At 38.2% G+C, this 19,824-nt stretch overlaps 1 protein-coding gene across 6 annotated transcripts in view; it reads right to left on the reverse strand.

The window, feature by feature from the left end:
* Positions 1–6,099: 6,099 nt before the first annotated feature.
* The window catches only part of PRUNE2 (prune homolog 2 with BCH domain), a 145,926-nt gene continuing 132,201 nt past the window's right edge, over positions 6,100–19,824 (reverse strand). For 3 of the 6 annotated variants that reach the window (XM_069777258.1, XM_069777254.1, XM_069777260.1), the window contains 7 exons: positions 19,196–19,327; positions 18,956–19,042; positions 15,468–15,566; positions 13,346–13,381; positions 12,786–12,824; positions 11,216–11,263; positions 6,100–9,033 (listed from right to left, as the gene is read on the reverse strand). In XM_069777258.1, the coding sequence (XP_069633359.1) occupies positions 9,012–9,033; positions 11,216–11,263; positions 12,786–12,824; positions 13,346–13,381; positions 15,468–15,566; positions 18,956–19,042; positions 19,196–19,327 (463 nt within the window). In that variant the 3' untranslated portion in view covers positions 6,100–9,011. The remainder of the gene's footprint in view (positions 9,034–11,215; positions 11,264–12,785; positions 12,825–13,345; positions 13,382–15,467; positions 15,567–18,955; positions 19,043–19,195; positions 19,328–19,824) is intronic. The other 3 variants (XM_069777256.1, XM_069777257.1, XM_069777259.1) reach the window with 3 other exon arrangements.

Here is a 19,824-nt window from a genome sequence, read left to right on the forward strand (position 1 = left end):
CTTTTGTAGTAAATTGTGACTTGGCTAAACAGATAATATTGGCAAGTGAGCTTGTGCTTTTTATTTCCTCACCAGAATTTAATTCCTTTGAACAGTGTGGCTTGATAATCCTAGAGTTCAATAGGATTTTCTGACAGACTAGATACTGTATGAGAGACACAGTGCACAGTTTTTTTCTGCAGCATCCCACTGCTGAGGTCACAGTTGGTCATCTCAAACACAAAAGAAACCTCATTCTCTGGAGTTGTCATTTACTTCCAAGACTGTTCATAGGTTACTGGGTAATGTTAGGGCAGGGATGTAGGTCTATTGTTCTGTGGCCTCAAGGCATTTAAAAATCATTCAGCAGTGGTGCTGTGCTGGATTCAAATTACTTGTTCACGATACAGAAATATTGGCTTCAAATGTCATTCCTTCTAACTTTATAATCCAAATATGATGCAAACTATAGTGGTAACACGGTACAGTGCATTCTCACACCTGACATAATTCTGGATTTAAGACAAAAATCTTAGTCCACTGAAGCCAACAAACACCTTGCTAACAATGCTAATGTATGCAAGCTTTAGTGCAGGAAATCAGTTTTTCTAACAGTATTTATAAAGTGGCTATTTGAACTTCTTTCTTCAAAAAGAGATGAAATCTGATAATAGTTTTAAATTCTTTAAAAAAAAAAAGGTAATTTTGCCTTGTTTTTCCTTCTTGCCCAAAAGACCAAGACACTGGATTTTCCATAATGGAGAAAAATGAGGAGATTGCAAGTGTACTGGTAGCATCAGTCATCTGTGTTTTTCCTTAAAAATAATTATCACTACAGGAACAGCCAGCAAAGATACAGCAAAAAGCCTGTATCAGTCTGCATATTTAAATGTACTATTATGTACTATAAGCCTCAAGAGGTGTTCTGCCTTACTTCCACAAAGCTGTGCTTAATAGGGTTATCTTAAGTTGAGGAAAGCAAAGAGGAAGAAAAAAGAGGTGGCAGGCTCAGGCTGCATTTCATTTCAGGTTCTCAAACTTGGCAGAGCTCAGCCCAGCCAACTCCACTGCTCCTGCTAAACAGACGAAGCCAGAGCCACTAGGAGGGACTGTTGAGAGAAGTCACTGCGCAAGCAGCAAGTGATCATTTCTTCTTAAATGGGTGGATCTTTCTAGGAAAAAATAACTGTAAGGACCAAGCACATGATTTTTAAAGATAATTCAGTGGCTTTACGAAATAGTTTATTTGGGTGAGAGTTTGTATTCTCTAGTAGTTGAGCATTTGTCAAGGCAAAGATTGCAGAACTGTAAACCAAAACAGTGCAAACAGGAACAGCCAACATTTTAACTTCACAGTGCCATTCTTTGACCTTCCTCCGAGCATAGGCAGCTAATCATACAGAACAACATCTACAAGTAAAATAGGTAATAATTTGTTCTTCACTAGATACTGCCTTCTACCAAGAACCAATTTTTAAAGGGAAGTTAAATTATGCTATAAGCCATAACTGCAATTTCGTGATTTCTTCTAATTGCAGACCTGGAAAGTGAAATGCTTTCTTCAATAAAGGATTTTTTGGTGCTTTTTTTTTTTCCACTTGCACAAAGCTACTGGTTAAAATGAAGAGATTGTGGTATTTGGCACATGGCAAGACATGAAAATGCAATAGAAACATAACAGGAATCAAGAATGATCAACCAGCTGGATGGCAGACCAGTAGCTGTGGTTTAAAAACTAGAACAAGCTCCAACAAAACACCTAAGTCATAAACACTTACCTCTGCCTACTTCAAGTGCTGATGCACAGAAAGTAAGCCCACAGGGGGAGGGGGAGAGGGGAAGCTTGCTAAAGGGCAAGCCTGCATCAAAGAAAGGATTAGAAAAAATTAAATGCGTACAGTAACAACACAGTGCTCTAGAGCCCTAGATAAGTAAGTTCCCCATACATTTGTGGGATTTATGAGCTCCCCCATGAATTTAGGCCCTTGTTTTAAAGCTTTGTAAACATTTAGTTAATTGTCACCACCTGCCTGCAGGGTAGCTGTATTTTGCAATGGGAATAGGGTGCTAGAGGGGTTGCATGACTGGAGGGACAGTGAATGAGGAGTAGACCAGAGAATTTCCTGATGCTTCCTCCATTGGCTTCATCTGTGCCAGGTAATACAGGGACACCCCTCTTGTCTCTAGAAATAACTATATATGGCTGCACAGCTAAGACAATCTGAAACCTGACTTTTCTTCCCACTAGTGTCTATAGTAGGAAATTGAGGGGCATTTCTAGCACTCAAAAATTAAAAAAGATTGTACCACAAACCTGAAAATCCGTGCTTGTAGATTTTGTATTTCTAACAAAATACACTGCTGGCAGTGTCACAGGCCTTCAGCACTAACAAGCTTAAATTTTAGAGATTGTAATTTTACCAGCCCAAAGGCTTCAGAGGACAGAAACAACACACCAAAATCAGGCGGATCTAAAAAAATCCATCCACCACACACTTATTTCAGATAAAATGGTAAGGAAGTCTTTTATTTGCTTCTTTAGAAGCATTTACATTTCACATCTTAAATGTCTGATCACCCAAGAAGACTAGAGAGGGGGTTGGGCTAGACAATCTTTAAAGGTCCCTTCCAAACCAAACCATTCTAACTTTTCAAATTCATTTAAAAGATGAGATTTTCATTTAATCCAATAACTTCCAAAATACCATGGGACTTGTAACAATATGGGACTATTTCCCAACTCTGTATTTGTACTTTCACTTGAAGAATCTTTAATACTTCAAGAAATCTAGATTTCCTTTATTTTTTCTGTAGTTATTCTAACGCACAGTGATAAGCCCCAACAGCTCTGCCAACAGCACTTTCCTGACTTACCAACTACAGCATAACTGTGGTTCTTTGTCCTGTGAAGCTGCAGAAATTTGTAACAGAACTAATGGGATTGGTACAAATGCTGTATGAAAGGAAATATGCATGTGTGTGAACACAGTGGGAAACACAGAAGAAAGGTTAAAAGAACAGCAGGGACCGATAACAAAGAGCACCTTTTCCAGGACACACCTCCCCGGACACTGATTCCAGCAGTAAAATCGAGGAATCTGTTTTTCATGTCAGGACCATAAGACTCGCACTCTGGGAAGACCAGCGGTTGTCAGTGAAAGACCCTGCCACCTAACAGCAGCAGGGTGGCAAAAAGGTTATGGTATATCACACACACAGGGTGATGCATGTGATAACTTGCCAAGAGAACAAACATATGCCTCAAACAAAGGAAAAAAAAGTGGCCTCAGATTTATCAGACTGAAGGAAGCATGACTCTAAAGCAAAAGGACCACCCAATAATAGCTACTGACTCCTAAATTGTACAAAGGACTCAAAATCCCCACACCCAAAACCTAGTTTACTAGTAAAAAAAGATGAGAAACGTGATGAGGACTTGGTAGCCAGCAGCTCTTGTTGTTAGTGCTGCCAACAACTGCTGACGGTCAGGCCACCCTGGGCACACAGGTCCTGGTGCTTTTGAGCATGTGGGTGTGACAGTGTGCGTGAATGAAGCCTATGAAAGGAGGAGTGTGAGCAGGTGGGATCAACTTACTTCAAGGTTTTGTAAATAAATATGGTCTCCTTTCATAATATCTTGCATTCAGCTTGTTAAACTTTAGTTCTCCCAGAAAACAATCCAAGTCATCAATTTCTGCTTTAGCTCTGAAGACTGAGCTAACAGGAATATAAATCTTGGAGAAGCAGGGAGACAGAAAGTTAACAGTCAGGAAACAAGTGATAATGTTAACTTACTGTGTGGCAATGGATTTCCCTTTCAGCTGATATACTTTATTTTACACCACTGAAGTGTGCTGAAAACTTATTTCATGACAACCCTCCACTGAAAATCTGTGAGAAAAGAAAATCTCTTTTTTTCGCACTCCTGAAGAAACAGTAAATGAGCAGAACATACACTTTAAGTATTTTACACTTTTTTACACCTTTTTTCTTCAGAAAAATGTTAAGATGTCACAAATGTTCACAACATGGATTACTTAGAGACTATCAGAGAATAGGAAGATGTCAACAGTTAATATACTAGGATTTTCTTTTTTGAAAATTAGTCTTCTGTGTTACTACTTACCCGCATTTTCAGTTTATCCTTGTATAAATAGCTGTGTCTATTGCACCAGTGTTCTCAGCTATGAAAGCCATCAATCAGCACTCTGAAAGCATTAGTCAAATTACTGGAAGACATAAATTGCCACGTTGTGAGGCACAGAGAAGGTAAGGAAGAGAAAATATCTGAGCTCTCATTACAACGACTGATGGTATTAGGATGACCCACAGCTCTCCCAGCTACAGCATTATAGCTGGACATAAGTGTAGCCATTCCAGCCCCTGAGATTTAGGGTATGAATGATCCCCTACTACTCCACACCAGAGATCAACTGCCAACAAAACATTTAAACTGCAACTACATTGTATTGGAACGACCTGGAGAAAGATAACAAAAACCAAAACACAGTTTAAGATTCCTGAAATCTAGCAGCACTTCTTTTGTATGACATGGCTATAAATAAGTCAGCTTCTGAGGCTCAATTTAAGCCCTAAATTATCAAATCCAATAAATCTTCAAACCTATGAAAAGTCAAGGAAACTATTTTCAACAAGCATGAAAGGTTAGTTTAATCCAACTTCTTTGACTTTGCCCTGAAAAGGTCTAGGAGCATTCCTAGAGTTCCTTGCAGGTGGTGGGCAATTAAGAAGCCATAGGTTATTCCCTTTTAGCTCATATATGGTGCCTCACCGGGCAATGCTCCAGGTTAGCTGTCCAAAAGTCAGCCAGGTTTACCTGAAGTAGTGGCAGTATAAATTGACCCATTTGACATAGACGTAGACTGGGACAGGCACGTGGTACCAGGGAGGTGAGAGGACTGAACATCTACCAGCTCTGACCCCTTCCTTCACTGCAGTCAACAAGTTTGTTAAACTGCTCAGGGCGGTTTCATAGTCAATCTGTTTCTGCAGCATAGCTTCTGTTTTCTGCCTAACATATGAGATGGAGTGAGACTATCTATGCATTTGATTTTTAGATAACAGCACAGACACAAATTAGAGAGCAACTTGAAGAGCTCCTCCTGCTTTCTTTCAGGAACAATATCGCTAGCAACAGCAAAGCAAAGATTTGAATACATGGAGGTTGGGAGTAACACCACGGGTCAGGGCAATCCCAAGCACAAATACAGGCTGGGCAGAGAATGGGTTGAGAGCAGCCCTGAGGAGAAGGACATGGGGGTGTTGGTTGACGAGAAGCCTAACATGATCTGGCAATGTGCACCTGCAGCCCAGAAAGCCAACTGTATCCTGGGCTGCATCAAAAGAAGTGTGGCCAGCAGGTCGAGAGAGGTGATTCTCCCTCTCTACTCTGCTCTCATCAAGACCCCACCTGGAGTACTGCATTCAGCTCTGGGGCCCCCAAAATAACAAGGTCATGGACCTGCTGGAGCGAGTCCAGAAGAAGGCTACAAAGATGATCAGGAGTCTGGAGCACCTCTCCTATGAGGACAGGCTGAGACAGTTGGGGTTGTTCAGCCTGGACAAGGCTCCAGGGACATGTTATAGCAGCCTTCCCGTACCTAAAGGGGGCCTGCAAGAAAGCTGGAGAGGGACTTTTTACAAGGGCACATAGCAATAGGACAAGGGGTAATGAATTTAAACTGAAAGAGGGTAGATTTAGATTAGAACATAGGAATAGATTAGAATATCAGGAAGAAATCCTTCACTACGAGGGTGGTGAGGCAGGTTGCCCAGAGAGGCTGTGGATGCCCCATCCCTGGAAGTGTTCAGGGTCAGGTTGGACGGGGCTTTGAGCAACCTGGTCTAGTGGAGGGTGTCCCTGGCCATGGCAGGGGGGTTGGAACTGGATGATCTTTAAGGTCCCTTCCAACCAAAACCATTCTATGATTCTATGATCATGAGACACAGAATTGAGTCAGTTTCAATTTTTGGAAGGACAGGTAGGGAATTGAGAGAAAAAAATATTTATAACTATACAAAGAACTGTGATTTGAAACAGTCAAGTGTTTCCATGCTCCTAGTGAATAAAGAAAAAAACTTGGAGCTTAAAGGAAATACTTCCAGTGGTGGGTTGCAGTTCTTTATTTCTGATTCATAGGTATATATACACATACAATGATATAAGATATCCTTGTATTGCTTAATCTAAAATTTAAGTCAGCATAGGTCTTTTAACCAAAAAAAAAATTGCAACTATTAATTTATATTTGATCTCAGCACTCTGATACACAGTAGAAAAATCCATATATAAAAGATTATATCTGTGCAATTATATGTACTATATACCTCTTTCAACAAACTACTGATTTATTAATATTGATACATTGTTGTTAGTATAGTATATAATTGCCATATCATAACATTAAAAAACTTTTCAAAATATACTCATAAGCAAAGATAACCGCACCTTGATCTTGCAATCATTTTTGTACCATCACATTGATGCCCCATTTTGTTTTAATGTGACATTTGGCTTAAACAAATTCCTTCTGTCTCAGGGTGCCACTATTAGTCCACTCACATTAATAATGTTAATACATGTGTATCTTTGCTGTTTAGTAATTTCACACAAAGCCTTTAGAATTAAACTCACCTCAGAGCTGACATCCACCACTAAGACCACATATCTCTTACACCTCACTTACGTCTCAAACAGTGCATAAAGTTTTGTGCTGAACTTCTGTTTTGTGGTGAAATTCTCTTCTAGCAAACACTTCTCTCACCTATAGCAAAACACGAGTCATCTGGCTCATTCTAGGTGGCTTAAACTACAGGTCTACAGAAGATGTGACTTCATGCTACTAAATGCTTTTAATAGTTTAGATCTAGGTGAAGCTTAATTAGCATCTGGAAGTCAATACAAATATTAATCTGTACATAAAACATTATCCCCAATATACTAAGTGACAGCACTTTTATAAGGCAGACACAAGCCAAGATTCAAATATCTGAGAAAAGGTGGAAACTACCAGTTCCTAATTTAGGGCAAGGTTATAGAGCAGCAACAATGATCAGCAGGATTAGGCCCCTCCTCTGTGAAAATTAACGGGAACTGACAGAAAGATGCAATACAGCAGGCTAGCTAGTATGACAGAGATACAATGCACCACTTGTCAGTACAGAGCAAGGACTGCAGAGGTGCAGATATTTTAGTTTTGATGCTGGCAGATAAAGCATTTGGCAAGTTCCCGCCTTTCTGACAATTTTGTCGATCTTCATTACAGTAGCTGAACAACTGTGCGTGCAATGACGGATGCTCGCTTCCTTGCTTGCAGACTACCTTGCAAATACAAGATACTGACTGACAGAGATGGAAATGTGCAAATCACAGAACAAAAATATCAATCTTTTAAATGAAGGACGAAATACATTCTTCACTCTCAGTTTAGATAATACTGAAAAATCAAGGCTCATGCTATCCTGCCTTTTGCTTAAACTTTATTCCCCAAGAAAACTTGCTTGTCTTCTCTTTCATTAATAATTCTGGACTAGAAGCAGGACTGGAGTTAATGCACACATAAAAGGAAGGTGCAAATTATCTTGAATTGTCTAATGACTTATTTACAAAGTAGAGAATCCACAAATGTAATTCTAGGACATATGAGAATCTTCTGAAGATAAGAATAATATTTCAGAGAGCACATAACACTATTACTTCTGTTAGGACATCCCAAAAGGTAGGTGAGTCAGCAGGTTTGGAAAGTGCATGCGTGTGTTCATTAGGGGAAGAGAAAGCATTAGTCATGTTCTTGATTCTTGTCCTTTTAAAGCAGACAAGCGGAATTCACTCAACAATTAATTTGCACTCTCTTGCAAAAGAATGGTCTGAGAGACTGCAGTTATTTTCCAGTGAATATGAGGATTTACTGCAGTGTCTTTTGTGCCAGTACACAGGACAGCAGCAAATAAGAAATGCTTAGTTTTTTTTTTTCCACTGCTGTGTTCTATGACACAGACAATAAACTGCATTGTAATATTGATTTTTTTAATATTAGATACATTTTGAATAATACTTTGACACCTATTCCTAACAAATGAGTGTGACTCCCAACTGTAGATTTATATATTTAACCTTCAGTTGTTAGTAGGAAATAAAAAGTATTTGTTTCATATTCATAGCAGCAATAGCCTTTATAACTGGAGTTAGGATGCCATTTTAAGACTCATGACTTAAAAAAAAAGTTCTGGAAAAACAGATTTAGAAAACAACAACAACGAATTAATGCTCTAAGGCTTTTAGAATATATGAAAATCTTTTACAGGATTAGCTGCTTCTATAAAAGCCAGCCCTAAAATAAAGATACTAAACTAAATTATTAAAATAAAATTAAGTTAAGTTACTCATTTTTCCTCTGGGAAGTCTGTTTGATGACTATTGTTTTTTCAGTATATCAGTCTTTTCTGTTACCGAATAAAAAAGTCATTAGGGCTAAATGAACATGGAAAGACTTTCCAGACAGCAAGAAACAGACAAATTCAAGAAAGTCCTGCATCATTTCTAGAATTATTTTTAAACAATAAAGTTGCTGCTGCTCTGTGATACAACCAAGTAACATTTACTGTAACGATAACTATCCCGTTTAACTATGCATAAACATGAATATGCTGAAGACAAAAATGAAACAAAAATTCACATCCTCGTTGACTTGTTCGTGAGGCACACTGTTGGTAAAATGGTGTCCTTTTAAACAGAAATTGCACATACGCACAGAAACCAATGCTAGGTGATACAGCTTTCCTACTGAAAACTCTACTTCTGAAAACAACCCAAATACCCAAGCCCCAAATTCCGCTGTTTCCTTGGCTATAGGATTGGCCCTTTTGGTCTTCTTGAACTGTTGAATGACATGGAAAAATCATAAACCAAACAAAATTAATCCAAATTGGCTATTGCACGTCATGGTCATGGCTGTTTGGGTGATGAAAATCCAAGCAAGCACTCTTCTTCAAATGCCCGGCAACGCTGCTTTCTATTTCAGTGTCATGTCAAAGCTATATATTTAAGACACAAAAAAAAAAAAACAAACACAAAGGAACAACAAAAGAAATCAGTGCTATGAAACACATGGCTAGTCATTTCCCCAATCCTGAGCTCCCGCAAAGTGTTGAGCGTCCTCATCTCTCATTTACTTAAATGCATTGGTGTCAAATAATTTACACATATCTGACCTACTACATATGCAAAATACGCATCTTAATAAGATCTGTTACTGTTTTACTGAAATTAGTAACTACATTCCTCGCAATTCCAGTCTGAAGTAGACACTAGATGTGGAAAGATCCACTGGTGGAATGACACCACAGTGTGGCAAGATATGAGTGCCCCTAAAAATGTTTCTAAGTGTACGGTTTTGCCAGTTAGTGCAAATCACATATCATCAAATACTTTAGAAGCATTCTTTAAAATAAGAAGTTGTCATCATAAACATTGCATCAAAATACAATTTTCCTCACAGAATACATAACTGTTTAAAGCACCCTCAATATTTATGAACTGTTACAGAACACACAGGGTTCTTGCACTGTGAATTATTTCATAATGAGGTTTTTTTTTTAAAGTCATGAGGAAGTGCAAAAGTTGAACAAAATAGAACACAAGAGAGCATGACAACAGATAAAAGCTTTTGGAATAGAAACGAAAAAGACAACAGAAGCAAACTAAGAGCTAGGCAGACTCCAGAGAGGTTTCAGCAGAAAGCATACTGAAGAAAAGTCTGTGTAAAACTGATATTATCATTGTGGAGGCATTTATATGGGAAATCCTATTTCCTGAAGAAATTACACCAGAAATGAGTGATATGACCACAGGAAGGTTATTGCCACTTCTGAAGACAGAGTCATATTTATACACAGACAGCAGGAATTAGCATTAATTTGGCCTCCACTATATTTATTTAAGCTAAATAGGAATTCTATTCTCATATTGCTTTTTCCTGCCCAGCCTCCCTTTTGAGAAAAATAGGAAAATTATTCAAGCCACAAAGACCAAAATCATAAATAAATAGTCTTTGACATCTTATTTAATTTCTGTTCTCATACTAAAAAAACAGTTCTCATATTGACTCATTACAGAATAAACAGTGCCTGAGGAAAAAAAAAAAAAAGATGCTCAAAGATTTTATGTTAACTGGTCTAGAAATCAGGAATTTAGCTTATGGTTCTAACCTATGTACCAGGTATACTAGAGTACAATTTTTTTTTAAAAAGTGAAAAGAAGAGTTCCATTTTATTTATGCATCTGTTTGCTATGTGTACTTCTAATTATTTGCCTGCTTATTAATACTCATGTTATTGATGGAATCTTTGACTGAGGAGTCAGGTTTACTATATGCTATTCCTGAACAATATACCAGTGTGAGACATCGGTGTTATTTCTACATACCAGCCAGATTGGTAGGGACAGCAAAGTCCTCAATCACTCCTCCCCTGTACACGCTGGCCAGGAATACCTGCACTCCTGCAATGGCTAGTCCTCTCCTGACATGCTATTCTAGCGATGAACTGTTAGTGCTTGCGTGACACACTACAGCTACAAACACCTTTACTGATGCACAGTAAGAGCAGTGCAGGGTTTTCCTTTCACATGCTTCAGTTATGGTATCAGACAGAGGAACAGCATGCCAGAGGACTGACACATTCCCATTTCCAAGGGAACCAGGCCAGCTTTGAAAGGAAGACATAAGATACTAGAGATTTAATCAGGGAAATAACTATGAAAGAAGCTGAGAAGCACAAAAAGCAAAGAGAAGGAAGATATCAAGAGCATGACCCAGAAATCAAAGTAAAATATACAACTTTTTAATCTCTGAATGAGAATGACAAGTTTACCACTTTACTTTTAATTGGGGATAATGCATTGGACCATCTTCACGCTGATCATGTTGCACTTTTCTGTTTTTCACATAGCTTAACCTGAATATCCTCAGGCTAAGAATTCTATCTGACTGCTTGGAAATGGTCGAGGACACTTTAAACACATCTGCAGTGCAAATATAATAAATCCTAACTTCAGTGCTTTTTCTGCCTGCATGTGTTGAATCAAGTTCCTGAAAATAACTATGAGAGCATTTAGGTCTCAAAAAACCTTTATGGAGTCTACTCAGCCTCAGTCCCTAGCAGCATCGTTGTAAAATAATGTCAAAATGTAATGACAGTATTAGGCAAAAATTCTTACTCCTGCTCCACTGAAGTAATTTCTGGATCATTGGAGAGGCAGCTAGTTCTAGGTACAAGGAAAAAGAAGCAGTAGTAAACATTTCTTCTGTTTATTTCTTTCTCTTTTTAAATATGACATCAAATTTGGGGGATGTAATAACTAACTGTAGTGAGTATCTTTGACAGCACAAACACACAAATGTTATTGACAGGAATGCAGTGAACTTAGTGCCTGCAACACAAATTAGTTTGAGTAATAATTTTTTAAGTTATTTCTTTAAGTTGGGGAAGGGAAATGCACTACAGTGACTTCATATATCCAACAACAACAATAATCAGTGATGCCTCATATGAATATTTAATTCCCCTTTCACTTGCTATGCTGCAGCCTGCATTCTTTTAAATGAAAGGAGTAACAAGAAAGCAGCTTTCTTCCACAGAGTTTTCATTGTCATATACTGCAATGCATTTTAATATGCTTGAATAGAAGGCAGAGAAGTTGCATTTCAAGGTTGGGCAGGCCTCTTTTCTTTTGTTTAACAAAATATTCAGGTGGTATCAGATAACTATGTATGTGAATTTATTGCTTCTGAGGTAGTCTAACTGCTAGAATCAAAAAGCAGTGGCCAGTGTTTTGGTTATTTCTTTGTGGTCATTTTAAAAGCTAGTATCAGGAGAACCAGAGAAAAATGTGTACTGCAAAAGAAGAAACTTTAGAAAAAATACGATAAAGAAGAAGCAGTAAGATGAAAATTCTGAAGTGCACAAGCTAAAGGAAGGAGACTGAAAACAAACTTCAAAAACTCAAAATCTCTAGTTACAAAAACAGCAGGGGGGAAAATGTCATAGAACCTACAGACACAGCTCCCTTCTCTGGAATCTTGTGTACAATACACACATGAAAAAAAGTGCACTGGATACTTTCTAAGCTCTGTTCAGTCAATCAAGGATTGTGTCTTTCCAGTTAAGGATTTTTGTAGTACTTTACACCATACTGCCTCAGTATGGTAAAGTCAAAGCACAGAATTTAAAGTATCTGATCATCAGCTGACACTGATTTATTAAGGGACCACAGACAACACAATATTATCAAGTATTAATCCACCAGCCTATCCAACCAACACTGGAAAACAGGAAAAGTTACCTACCTAATTTAACTGAGAATGAGGTACAGTAGCTATCCCTAACTTAGTAAATTGTAAAAAATAATTTTTAAAAAGAAATACCTCCTAAAAACTTTATGTATCATCTGACATAATGGGTGAAGGGTAGAAAATGTTTAATGAACCATTTTAATGGTGTAAAAAACTGATTTCAGTCCTCCCCAGGACTATAGAAACAATCATCAAAAAACAGCAAAACCCTTTTTTTACAGTGTAAGGGTATGATTATTCCTTACTGAGACCCAATGGTACAAAAGCAGGCTGCTTATAGTGAGAGGGGAAGTCAATTCACACATGTGGCAACTTACACAGTAATTGAAACTACGAGCTGATTGCTGTACCAAACACATAATGTACTACTGCATTCAATCTATTCCTTTGAAACAAGTAAATATAATGCCAGCATCCAGCTGAAAGCTATCTTACTTAGCTGTTTCTGAAGTTTCCCTCAGCTCTTCATCCAGTCTGCATGAGTAAAAGTTATTGATATAAAGAAACAAAGAAGCAAGCAGAGCATAAGAGAGAAGCAGAGCAATAGCAGAGCGAAGAACAAATATAGTACATGCTTCTAAAATAGGCACCCAGTATTATGCACTGACCCTAAAACTCTTCAGTTCAGTATGATACCATTTATCCCTGTGCTCAACCCACCTTTAATTTGTAACTCCTTATTTAGCTCATTTGGAGGCAGAAACATAAAAGCAGCAAGAATCTGAGGCATGCCCAGTGGACAGAGCTGAAAGCATTCGGTTGCTCTATCAGACAGTATTAAACTAGCTGCAGCCTGGGCCAAGTCAAGGACATTTACAGTTCGGTAAGTTTTATTTGCAAGGGAGGCTGATCTCAACAGCTTGAAGGGGAAAGTAAGATTCCACATCATTGCAAATCCTCTCTCATTCAGCTGTTGAGGTCACCTGCAGGTGAAAGGCTGTCACACAGATTCACTCCATTATGAGCAGCAGCATGGGCTAGAAAGCAAGTTTTACCTCATTCTTCTCTTAATACACTTCTCTTCATCATACCTTACAAGATAAGAGTGGGTGAAGGAAGAGAAAAGATGTACAAGTTCATATGATACAACAGGCACATTGTATCCCACTTCAGTAAAAACTACCAACCAACCATACAACCCAAATCCTGGCAAAACCCTATGTACTTTCTAGTGGTGGGATTCCTCATGACCGTAAGTGGTATTTCTGTTCTTGACAGTGGAGCAATTATGAAGCCAAAAGCTGAATTTTATTTTATTTTGCTACAGGAATCTTTCTCAACTTGCAGCAGAAAGAAAACTATCAGCTGAACACTGCTCTTCTCCCTGTGGCATGGGAATAATGACTCACAGTGCCTTGAAAGCAGATATCCACTAGATCTTTGTATCACATCATCTTGAAAATGCTTGCCACCAATGGGCACACTTGCTACCTTTCTATTTTTTTCTTCAGCAAAATCATGATCTCTCATCTGGCTGCTGATGACATGAAGTAGGCAGCTCCCTAAAATTTCTTAAGCTCTAAGTCCTAAAGTTTCTTTGGTATTGGTGCTGTGATCATTTCACCTTTGGTCTCAGAGGTGAATGGACTTTTCAAACAGTTTGCAGTCTACAGGGAAGAAAATGTGTGTGTAACACAGATAAGTGTACTGCTATAGACTGTGTAACAGTAAAACACAGCGAGGAAACAGAGAGAGAAACACACTGAAGTATCAGGTTAAGGTCTGTATCAATGGAAACTGCAAGAAATTAAAATCTTTACAGGACTCAAAAGAGGAAGGGAAGGAAGGAGGAAGGGATGGAGGGAGCATGAAAAAATTTTAGGGATGTTAAAACATTCTGGACATCTCTTTATCAGGTGACCAATGACCTCTGTGCTCCACATTTTTAGCATCACTCCATGTCTAAAGAAGTTACAGCAGCAAATAAATTTGACCAAAAGTCCCTACAATCCCTGATTTCACGACTGTATTTACTATTCTTAAAAGTGCCACTACAAGAACTGAGCTTCCCACTTGCTCCCTGGAATTACACCACAAGTATCAGAGCAACCACCAGCTCAATGAAAAAAAATTATGCTGCTTTCACAACTACTGTGAGGCAGGTGTGAAAACTCCTGCCTGGGTTGAAGAAATCTGACAGCCTCAAAAGAAGTGTTCTTCATATCTAGTTGCTGACAAACCATAAGGAAAAGACAATCATACTTGTGTATTTACTCATCAAGATATTTTGTAGAACAGAATGTTTGCCTGTTCAAAACCTAGGACATTTGATAAAAATAATAACAATAAAAAAGCATTCCTGAACAGCATATCTTTTTAATAATGACCCACGTGAAAACTATGATTGATTTCCCAGGTTTTCAGTCTTGGTATACCATTTCAGTTTGTTGTTTTCAGGTCTGAAAAAAAGCCAGCTGAGGTGAGCAATTCAAATCAACCTCCTACAATTTTTTAACAGGTATCTTTCCTTTAGAAATATCTGCATTTAAAAAGCCTTTACACATAAGAAGCAAGAACTGAGACACTGTGTTTCATTGGTTCTGGGTTAAACCATAAGGAATAGTGAACCTATGGAGTTTCAGTGGTTTTCTATTGAACAGGCTATCTTTGAATCATTGTTTCAGTTCAAAACTCTGTATGACTAAAACTTAAACCCACTTTTACTTAAATAGCGGTAAAAGCTATGGAAAAATATAGCATAGGTGATATCTGTGGAAGGGTTAAGCTTTTTTCGTATTTTCATTCTGGGTTGCAATTAGTGAGTGAACAGTCTATTCCAATTCAGATTATGTAGTCAGGGGGCTGATGAAGGGACTCTGAGCCTGAAAGTTTTTCTTCATTTTACCAGCAGTATCATTTGGTCCAGTACAAAACCTTACTCTTCCTATAAAAACTGGTTCCCCTAGCAGTATATTTTTATTGTGTTTTGTGTTTCCATTATACAATGTTTTCCTGTTTCTGAGTTTGACAGTGGAATTTTTGTAGAACAACACATACACATTTGTAACAATACCAGGAAGGGGCTTTCTGTTTTTCCTACAGACTCTGAAACACTACTATTAGTTTGTGGAAATAGTTTCCATTAGAACAAGTACCTGCTTATTGTACATCACTTACTTGACAATACTGTCTGGTATGTGCATGTATTCCATTGGAATCATCTCACGAAGCTCCGCCAACGTGTTGACGTACTGTATCTTACTGCTGAACTTAGAGCTGAAACACAGAAACAACATGGTGACTTCCCCCCCCCAAATCTTTTATGCTATATCAAAAAAAAAAAGAGAAGGCAGGTACTTAATGTGTTAAATAATTAAGCATTTTGTTATTTATATTTCCATTACACAGTTCAGCTGATCATGAGCATACCTGAGTTCTAGTGAGGCTGAAATCAAGCCTAGACCTTTTGCTGTTCCTTGCTTAGGCTCAATCACTGTTATTTAGGACAACTTTATAAATTGTAATGCCTATATACTAGGCAACGCGATTAGTTGTACAGTTCGAAGGAGATGTATTAAAATTCTGAAAAGAATCAAATCCTCTACAGCATCCTTACACATAAAAAGAAATGGGAAGTATTCACTTAACATGGTCATGATGAATTAACATCAAGTGATCATGATGAATTAGCATTTATATTTGACACTGATTCTCTTTCAAACATAATAAAACTGAACTTTCTTATTTGTTTAGATGAGTACAGAACTGATTGTGTATGTGCATGTCTATTCTTACTGCAGGGCCTTCTTATGAGGAAATCGTTCTCTTGTTTATTCCAGCTGTGCTATATGATCATTTATTGTGTTTGAGAAATGATCACTGAGAAAAAGGCTAGATTGTTCAGAAAAGACACTCAAAAAAATAAGGCTATTCACTTGCCTAATCTGAATTATTTGATATTTATCCGCTTATGAGAAATCTATCTTGTTCATCTGGCTCATAAAGCAATTTTCCAGATTTAGCTCTGATTGTATTTAGATAGTCTTTTAACATCAGTAACAGTGACAAATGCACATAGACCGTGAATGTTCTTTCATGTGGCCATGAAAACCAGAATATATTCTTCCTATTTACTGCCAATTTGGGAGTATGACCAGCCAACATGAAGCCTCTGAAACAGGTCTGAGCAGAAGGTTACTGCCTCTCCCCTTACCACACATATCTTCCTAATAAGGTAAAGTGAGACAACTGAAACAGGACAACATGAAGGTACTGTGAATAGTTGTTTAAGCTCATCCATTTTAATTTGTCTCTATACCAGATTATCATCACTAGGCATACACACTGGAGCAGGCCAATGGTCATGTTTTAAGATGCATGAATCACTCACAACTGTCCAGGCAAAGTCATGATAACATACAGATAATTCTTAGCATTTTATCAAAAATGTTAATCATAGTCTGCATCAACTGAACTTCCAGCTAAAGTAGCTTGGCAAGCTGCAAGCCAATCAGAAGCTTCTGAAGTTGGGGCGTAAGGGGGGGGAGAAAAAAAATTTAATAAATCTTTCAAGGGTTAATTTTTCCAGTTGAGGATTCTCCTGGGTCCACTAATTCCACCACAGTGATTGATTTCTGAGTAGTTGCTTCATGTGGGAGTCTGTGTACAGGTATCCCAAATACATGACTGAAAAAAGAAGTCCTTGTTTCTTTCAGACTTTAGGGGAGGAGTGCTGCCAATAGTGGTAAACTGCCTATTATTTAAATATTTTCAATGCCAAATATCTTTCACAGACAATTGTTTTATTAGGAATCTAATTTCTTGCCTAACACAGCTAAGATGATCTCTAGTGTGAATATCTGGTCCATAAAGAGTATCTAGGATCTATCTTTGTAGCCACTAGTTCTTTCATCCTTTCAAACAACTGTTTAGTGTTTGTCTGGCAAGATGAGTCACAGACTCCACTGAATGACCTTGCCAGTTTTTGAGGTAGAATTGACTGTAGCACACTCTCAGTTACTTGACTGTCCTTTGTCATTCCATTGTCTTTCAGTTTCTTGATTCCTACTGTTTTGTGCCACATCTCAGCTGAAATAGAATTAAAATTATTTTGCTCATGTTTAGCTATCTCATTGAAATCTCTGCTTGCCTTGGGACCAATTCATTTCTTACTCTAATATTCCCACTGTGCATGTCAGTGGTTTGGTGAACAGCTCGGGGCTAGCAAGCTAAGCTACAAGCCATTGGCCTTCAATCTAATCAAGTTTCTATCTCCTTATGTTGCTTGTTACTGAACTGACTCTTTTCATGTCTCCCGCAGTTTTTTACTCAGCTTTCTCATAGTGCTCTTCTGTCCTCAGTGAGGGTTCAAGTACCTTATGTCATCTTTCACAAAAGTCACATTGGCCATGTGTCCTGCCCACCTTTTTTCAGGTCCCATTTGCACTTCACTTCTTGCACAGAGACTCAATCAACTTGGCTGAAATGGAGAGTTTTAACTGGTCTCTATTGTGTCTAGTTCTGTACTGCTAATTTGCTTTGCCAAACTACTTAGAGTGAACCTTTTCCCCTGTTTGGCAATGCAAAACCTCTAGTCACTGCTGCTCAATATTATCATCCTGAATAAATGACTAAGAAATTGGAACAGATGTGGCATATTTGATTTTTTTAAATTTTACTGCCTACTTTTCCTCTGGGAGCAAATAGAATGCCAACAGAAGTATCTCAGACACCAAATGCAACTCAGTGAATCCTCATCATTACTGTTGATAATTCCAAGTATTGTTTCCTTGTTACTCTAGTACTTTTAATTGTCACTTTCTACTTGGTATTAAAGACACCACATCTGAAAGAAGAAGCTCTGTTATGACACTGCCTGTTGCACTTTGGCAATGATGGGAGAACTCTTGTGCTTCCCCATCCCAATGTCACCCTGTCAGGACAGAGCACCCTGCGACAGACACCTCCAGTTTCCTCATCTGCAGCCTGGGGACAGATCTGTCTGAGGTCTGCCATGACATATGTTATTCGCTGGGTGGCTTCTGTAGACTATGCTGCTTCTCTTTCTCACACCTGCCAGTCTGCTCTCCCTGATCGCAGGATTTCAACTGCATACGTGCTCATCTTCTTCAACACTTTGTGAGGTCTTCAGGGTCTGTGTTTCTTTGCTTTTTTACTAATCAAAACATTATTTTTGGTGGCATTAAACCTTTTTTGGAACTGGAACTCTTATACATTCAAACAGCTCAGGGTGCTGGCAGTCCTCTTGCATGAGCAGTAACTAATTTTTTTTTAAACCCAGAGTTGCAGCTTAATCTTGTCCTGTAGCCAGGACTTTTTTCATGAGGTGATTATCATTACATGCAGATCCCTTTTCTACATGCCTTTTAGCTAGGCTTGGAACAAAGGCTATTTTAAGGGACTAACTCCCAGTTCTGCATACACATACAGGTTTATGATATCATTCCTGTGATGTGTGCAGCTAGACACTCATAAATCAGAGGTTTTCTTCCACTCACTTTAGGAAAGTCAACTTCAACTGCCAAAATCCCAACATGAACTGTAAAACGAGTACTCTTCAGTGAAAGACCAACAGCCATGCTTGAGGATTTAAGGTGTTTCTGTATTCTTAGGGACATAGAAAATCACTGGGATTCACTACATACCTTATAAAAGGTCGTGTCACAGCCAGAATTGTCCTGATAAACCATGATGGATGAACAATTATAAATGATTTCAAATTCTTCCGTAATCTAAGTAAAAAAGAAATGGTTTCTTAAAAAAACCCAAAACCCACAAAGCATACAGGAAGATCATATACAGTGAACACTGTCATACAGGGGAGTAACAGAAATGGACAGTGCTTAAAATAATGGCTGTGGATCAGAAAGGAAAATACTACTCACCGTCGATCAATCATCTGGTAACATTTTTTCATCCAACCCAGTCCAGGCATCCTCCTTCTTGGTGTTGCTCCATTCAAGTAGACAATCATATAATCTTCAGCTACCATCAGCTCTAAGGTACTGATTACATAGCTGATAAAAGTAGAGATGTAAGTGAGCATGTGCTTTACATTAGCGACTTAAGCCCAAACTAAATCCATCTACTAGGAATAAATCAAGGCAGACTAAGCAATTTATGACAAGACAGTATTTTCTTTTCCTTTAAACCAATGCAAGCATTTAGCACTGGTCACCATGCTACCTATAGATGTATAACTAGAAAACCACAATCTTATCTGCATCTTCAGAAATATGTGGTTTCCTTACAAAGGTAGTTTCATAGTGAGTTTTCAAATCTCACAGGTGACTTTGCGTTTTCTTAAAAGGGCATTAAATCATGAGATTTTGCAAGGGAGAGCATGGCAGGACCATGTGAAATTCCAGGAACATCTGAAATTAAATGTTGAGAAACTTCTCTTCACTATTAATCATCATGTTTGCTCAATGCAAAAATAATAATGGTCAGGAGAAGATACTTGTCTATAATTCTTGTGATCCTCACACTAGTGCTACTGAGTCCGACTGCCAAC

Source organism: Haliaeetus albicilla, chromosome Z, assembly GCF_947461875.1.
Source record: "Haliaeetus albicilla chromosome Z, bHalAlb1.1, whole genome shotgun sequence".
Lineage (NCBI taxonomy): Eukaryota > Metazoa > Chordata > Aves > Accipitriformes > Accipitridae > Haliaeetus > Haliaeetus albicilla.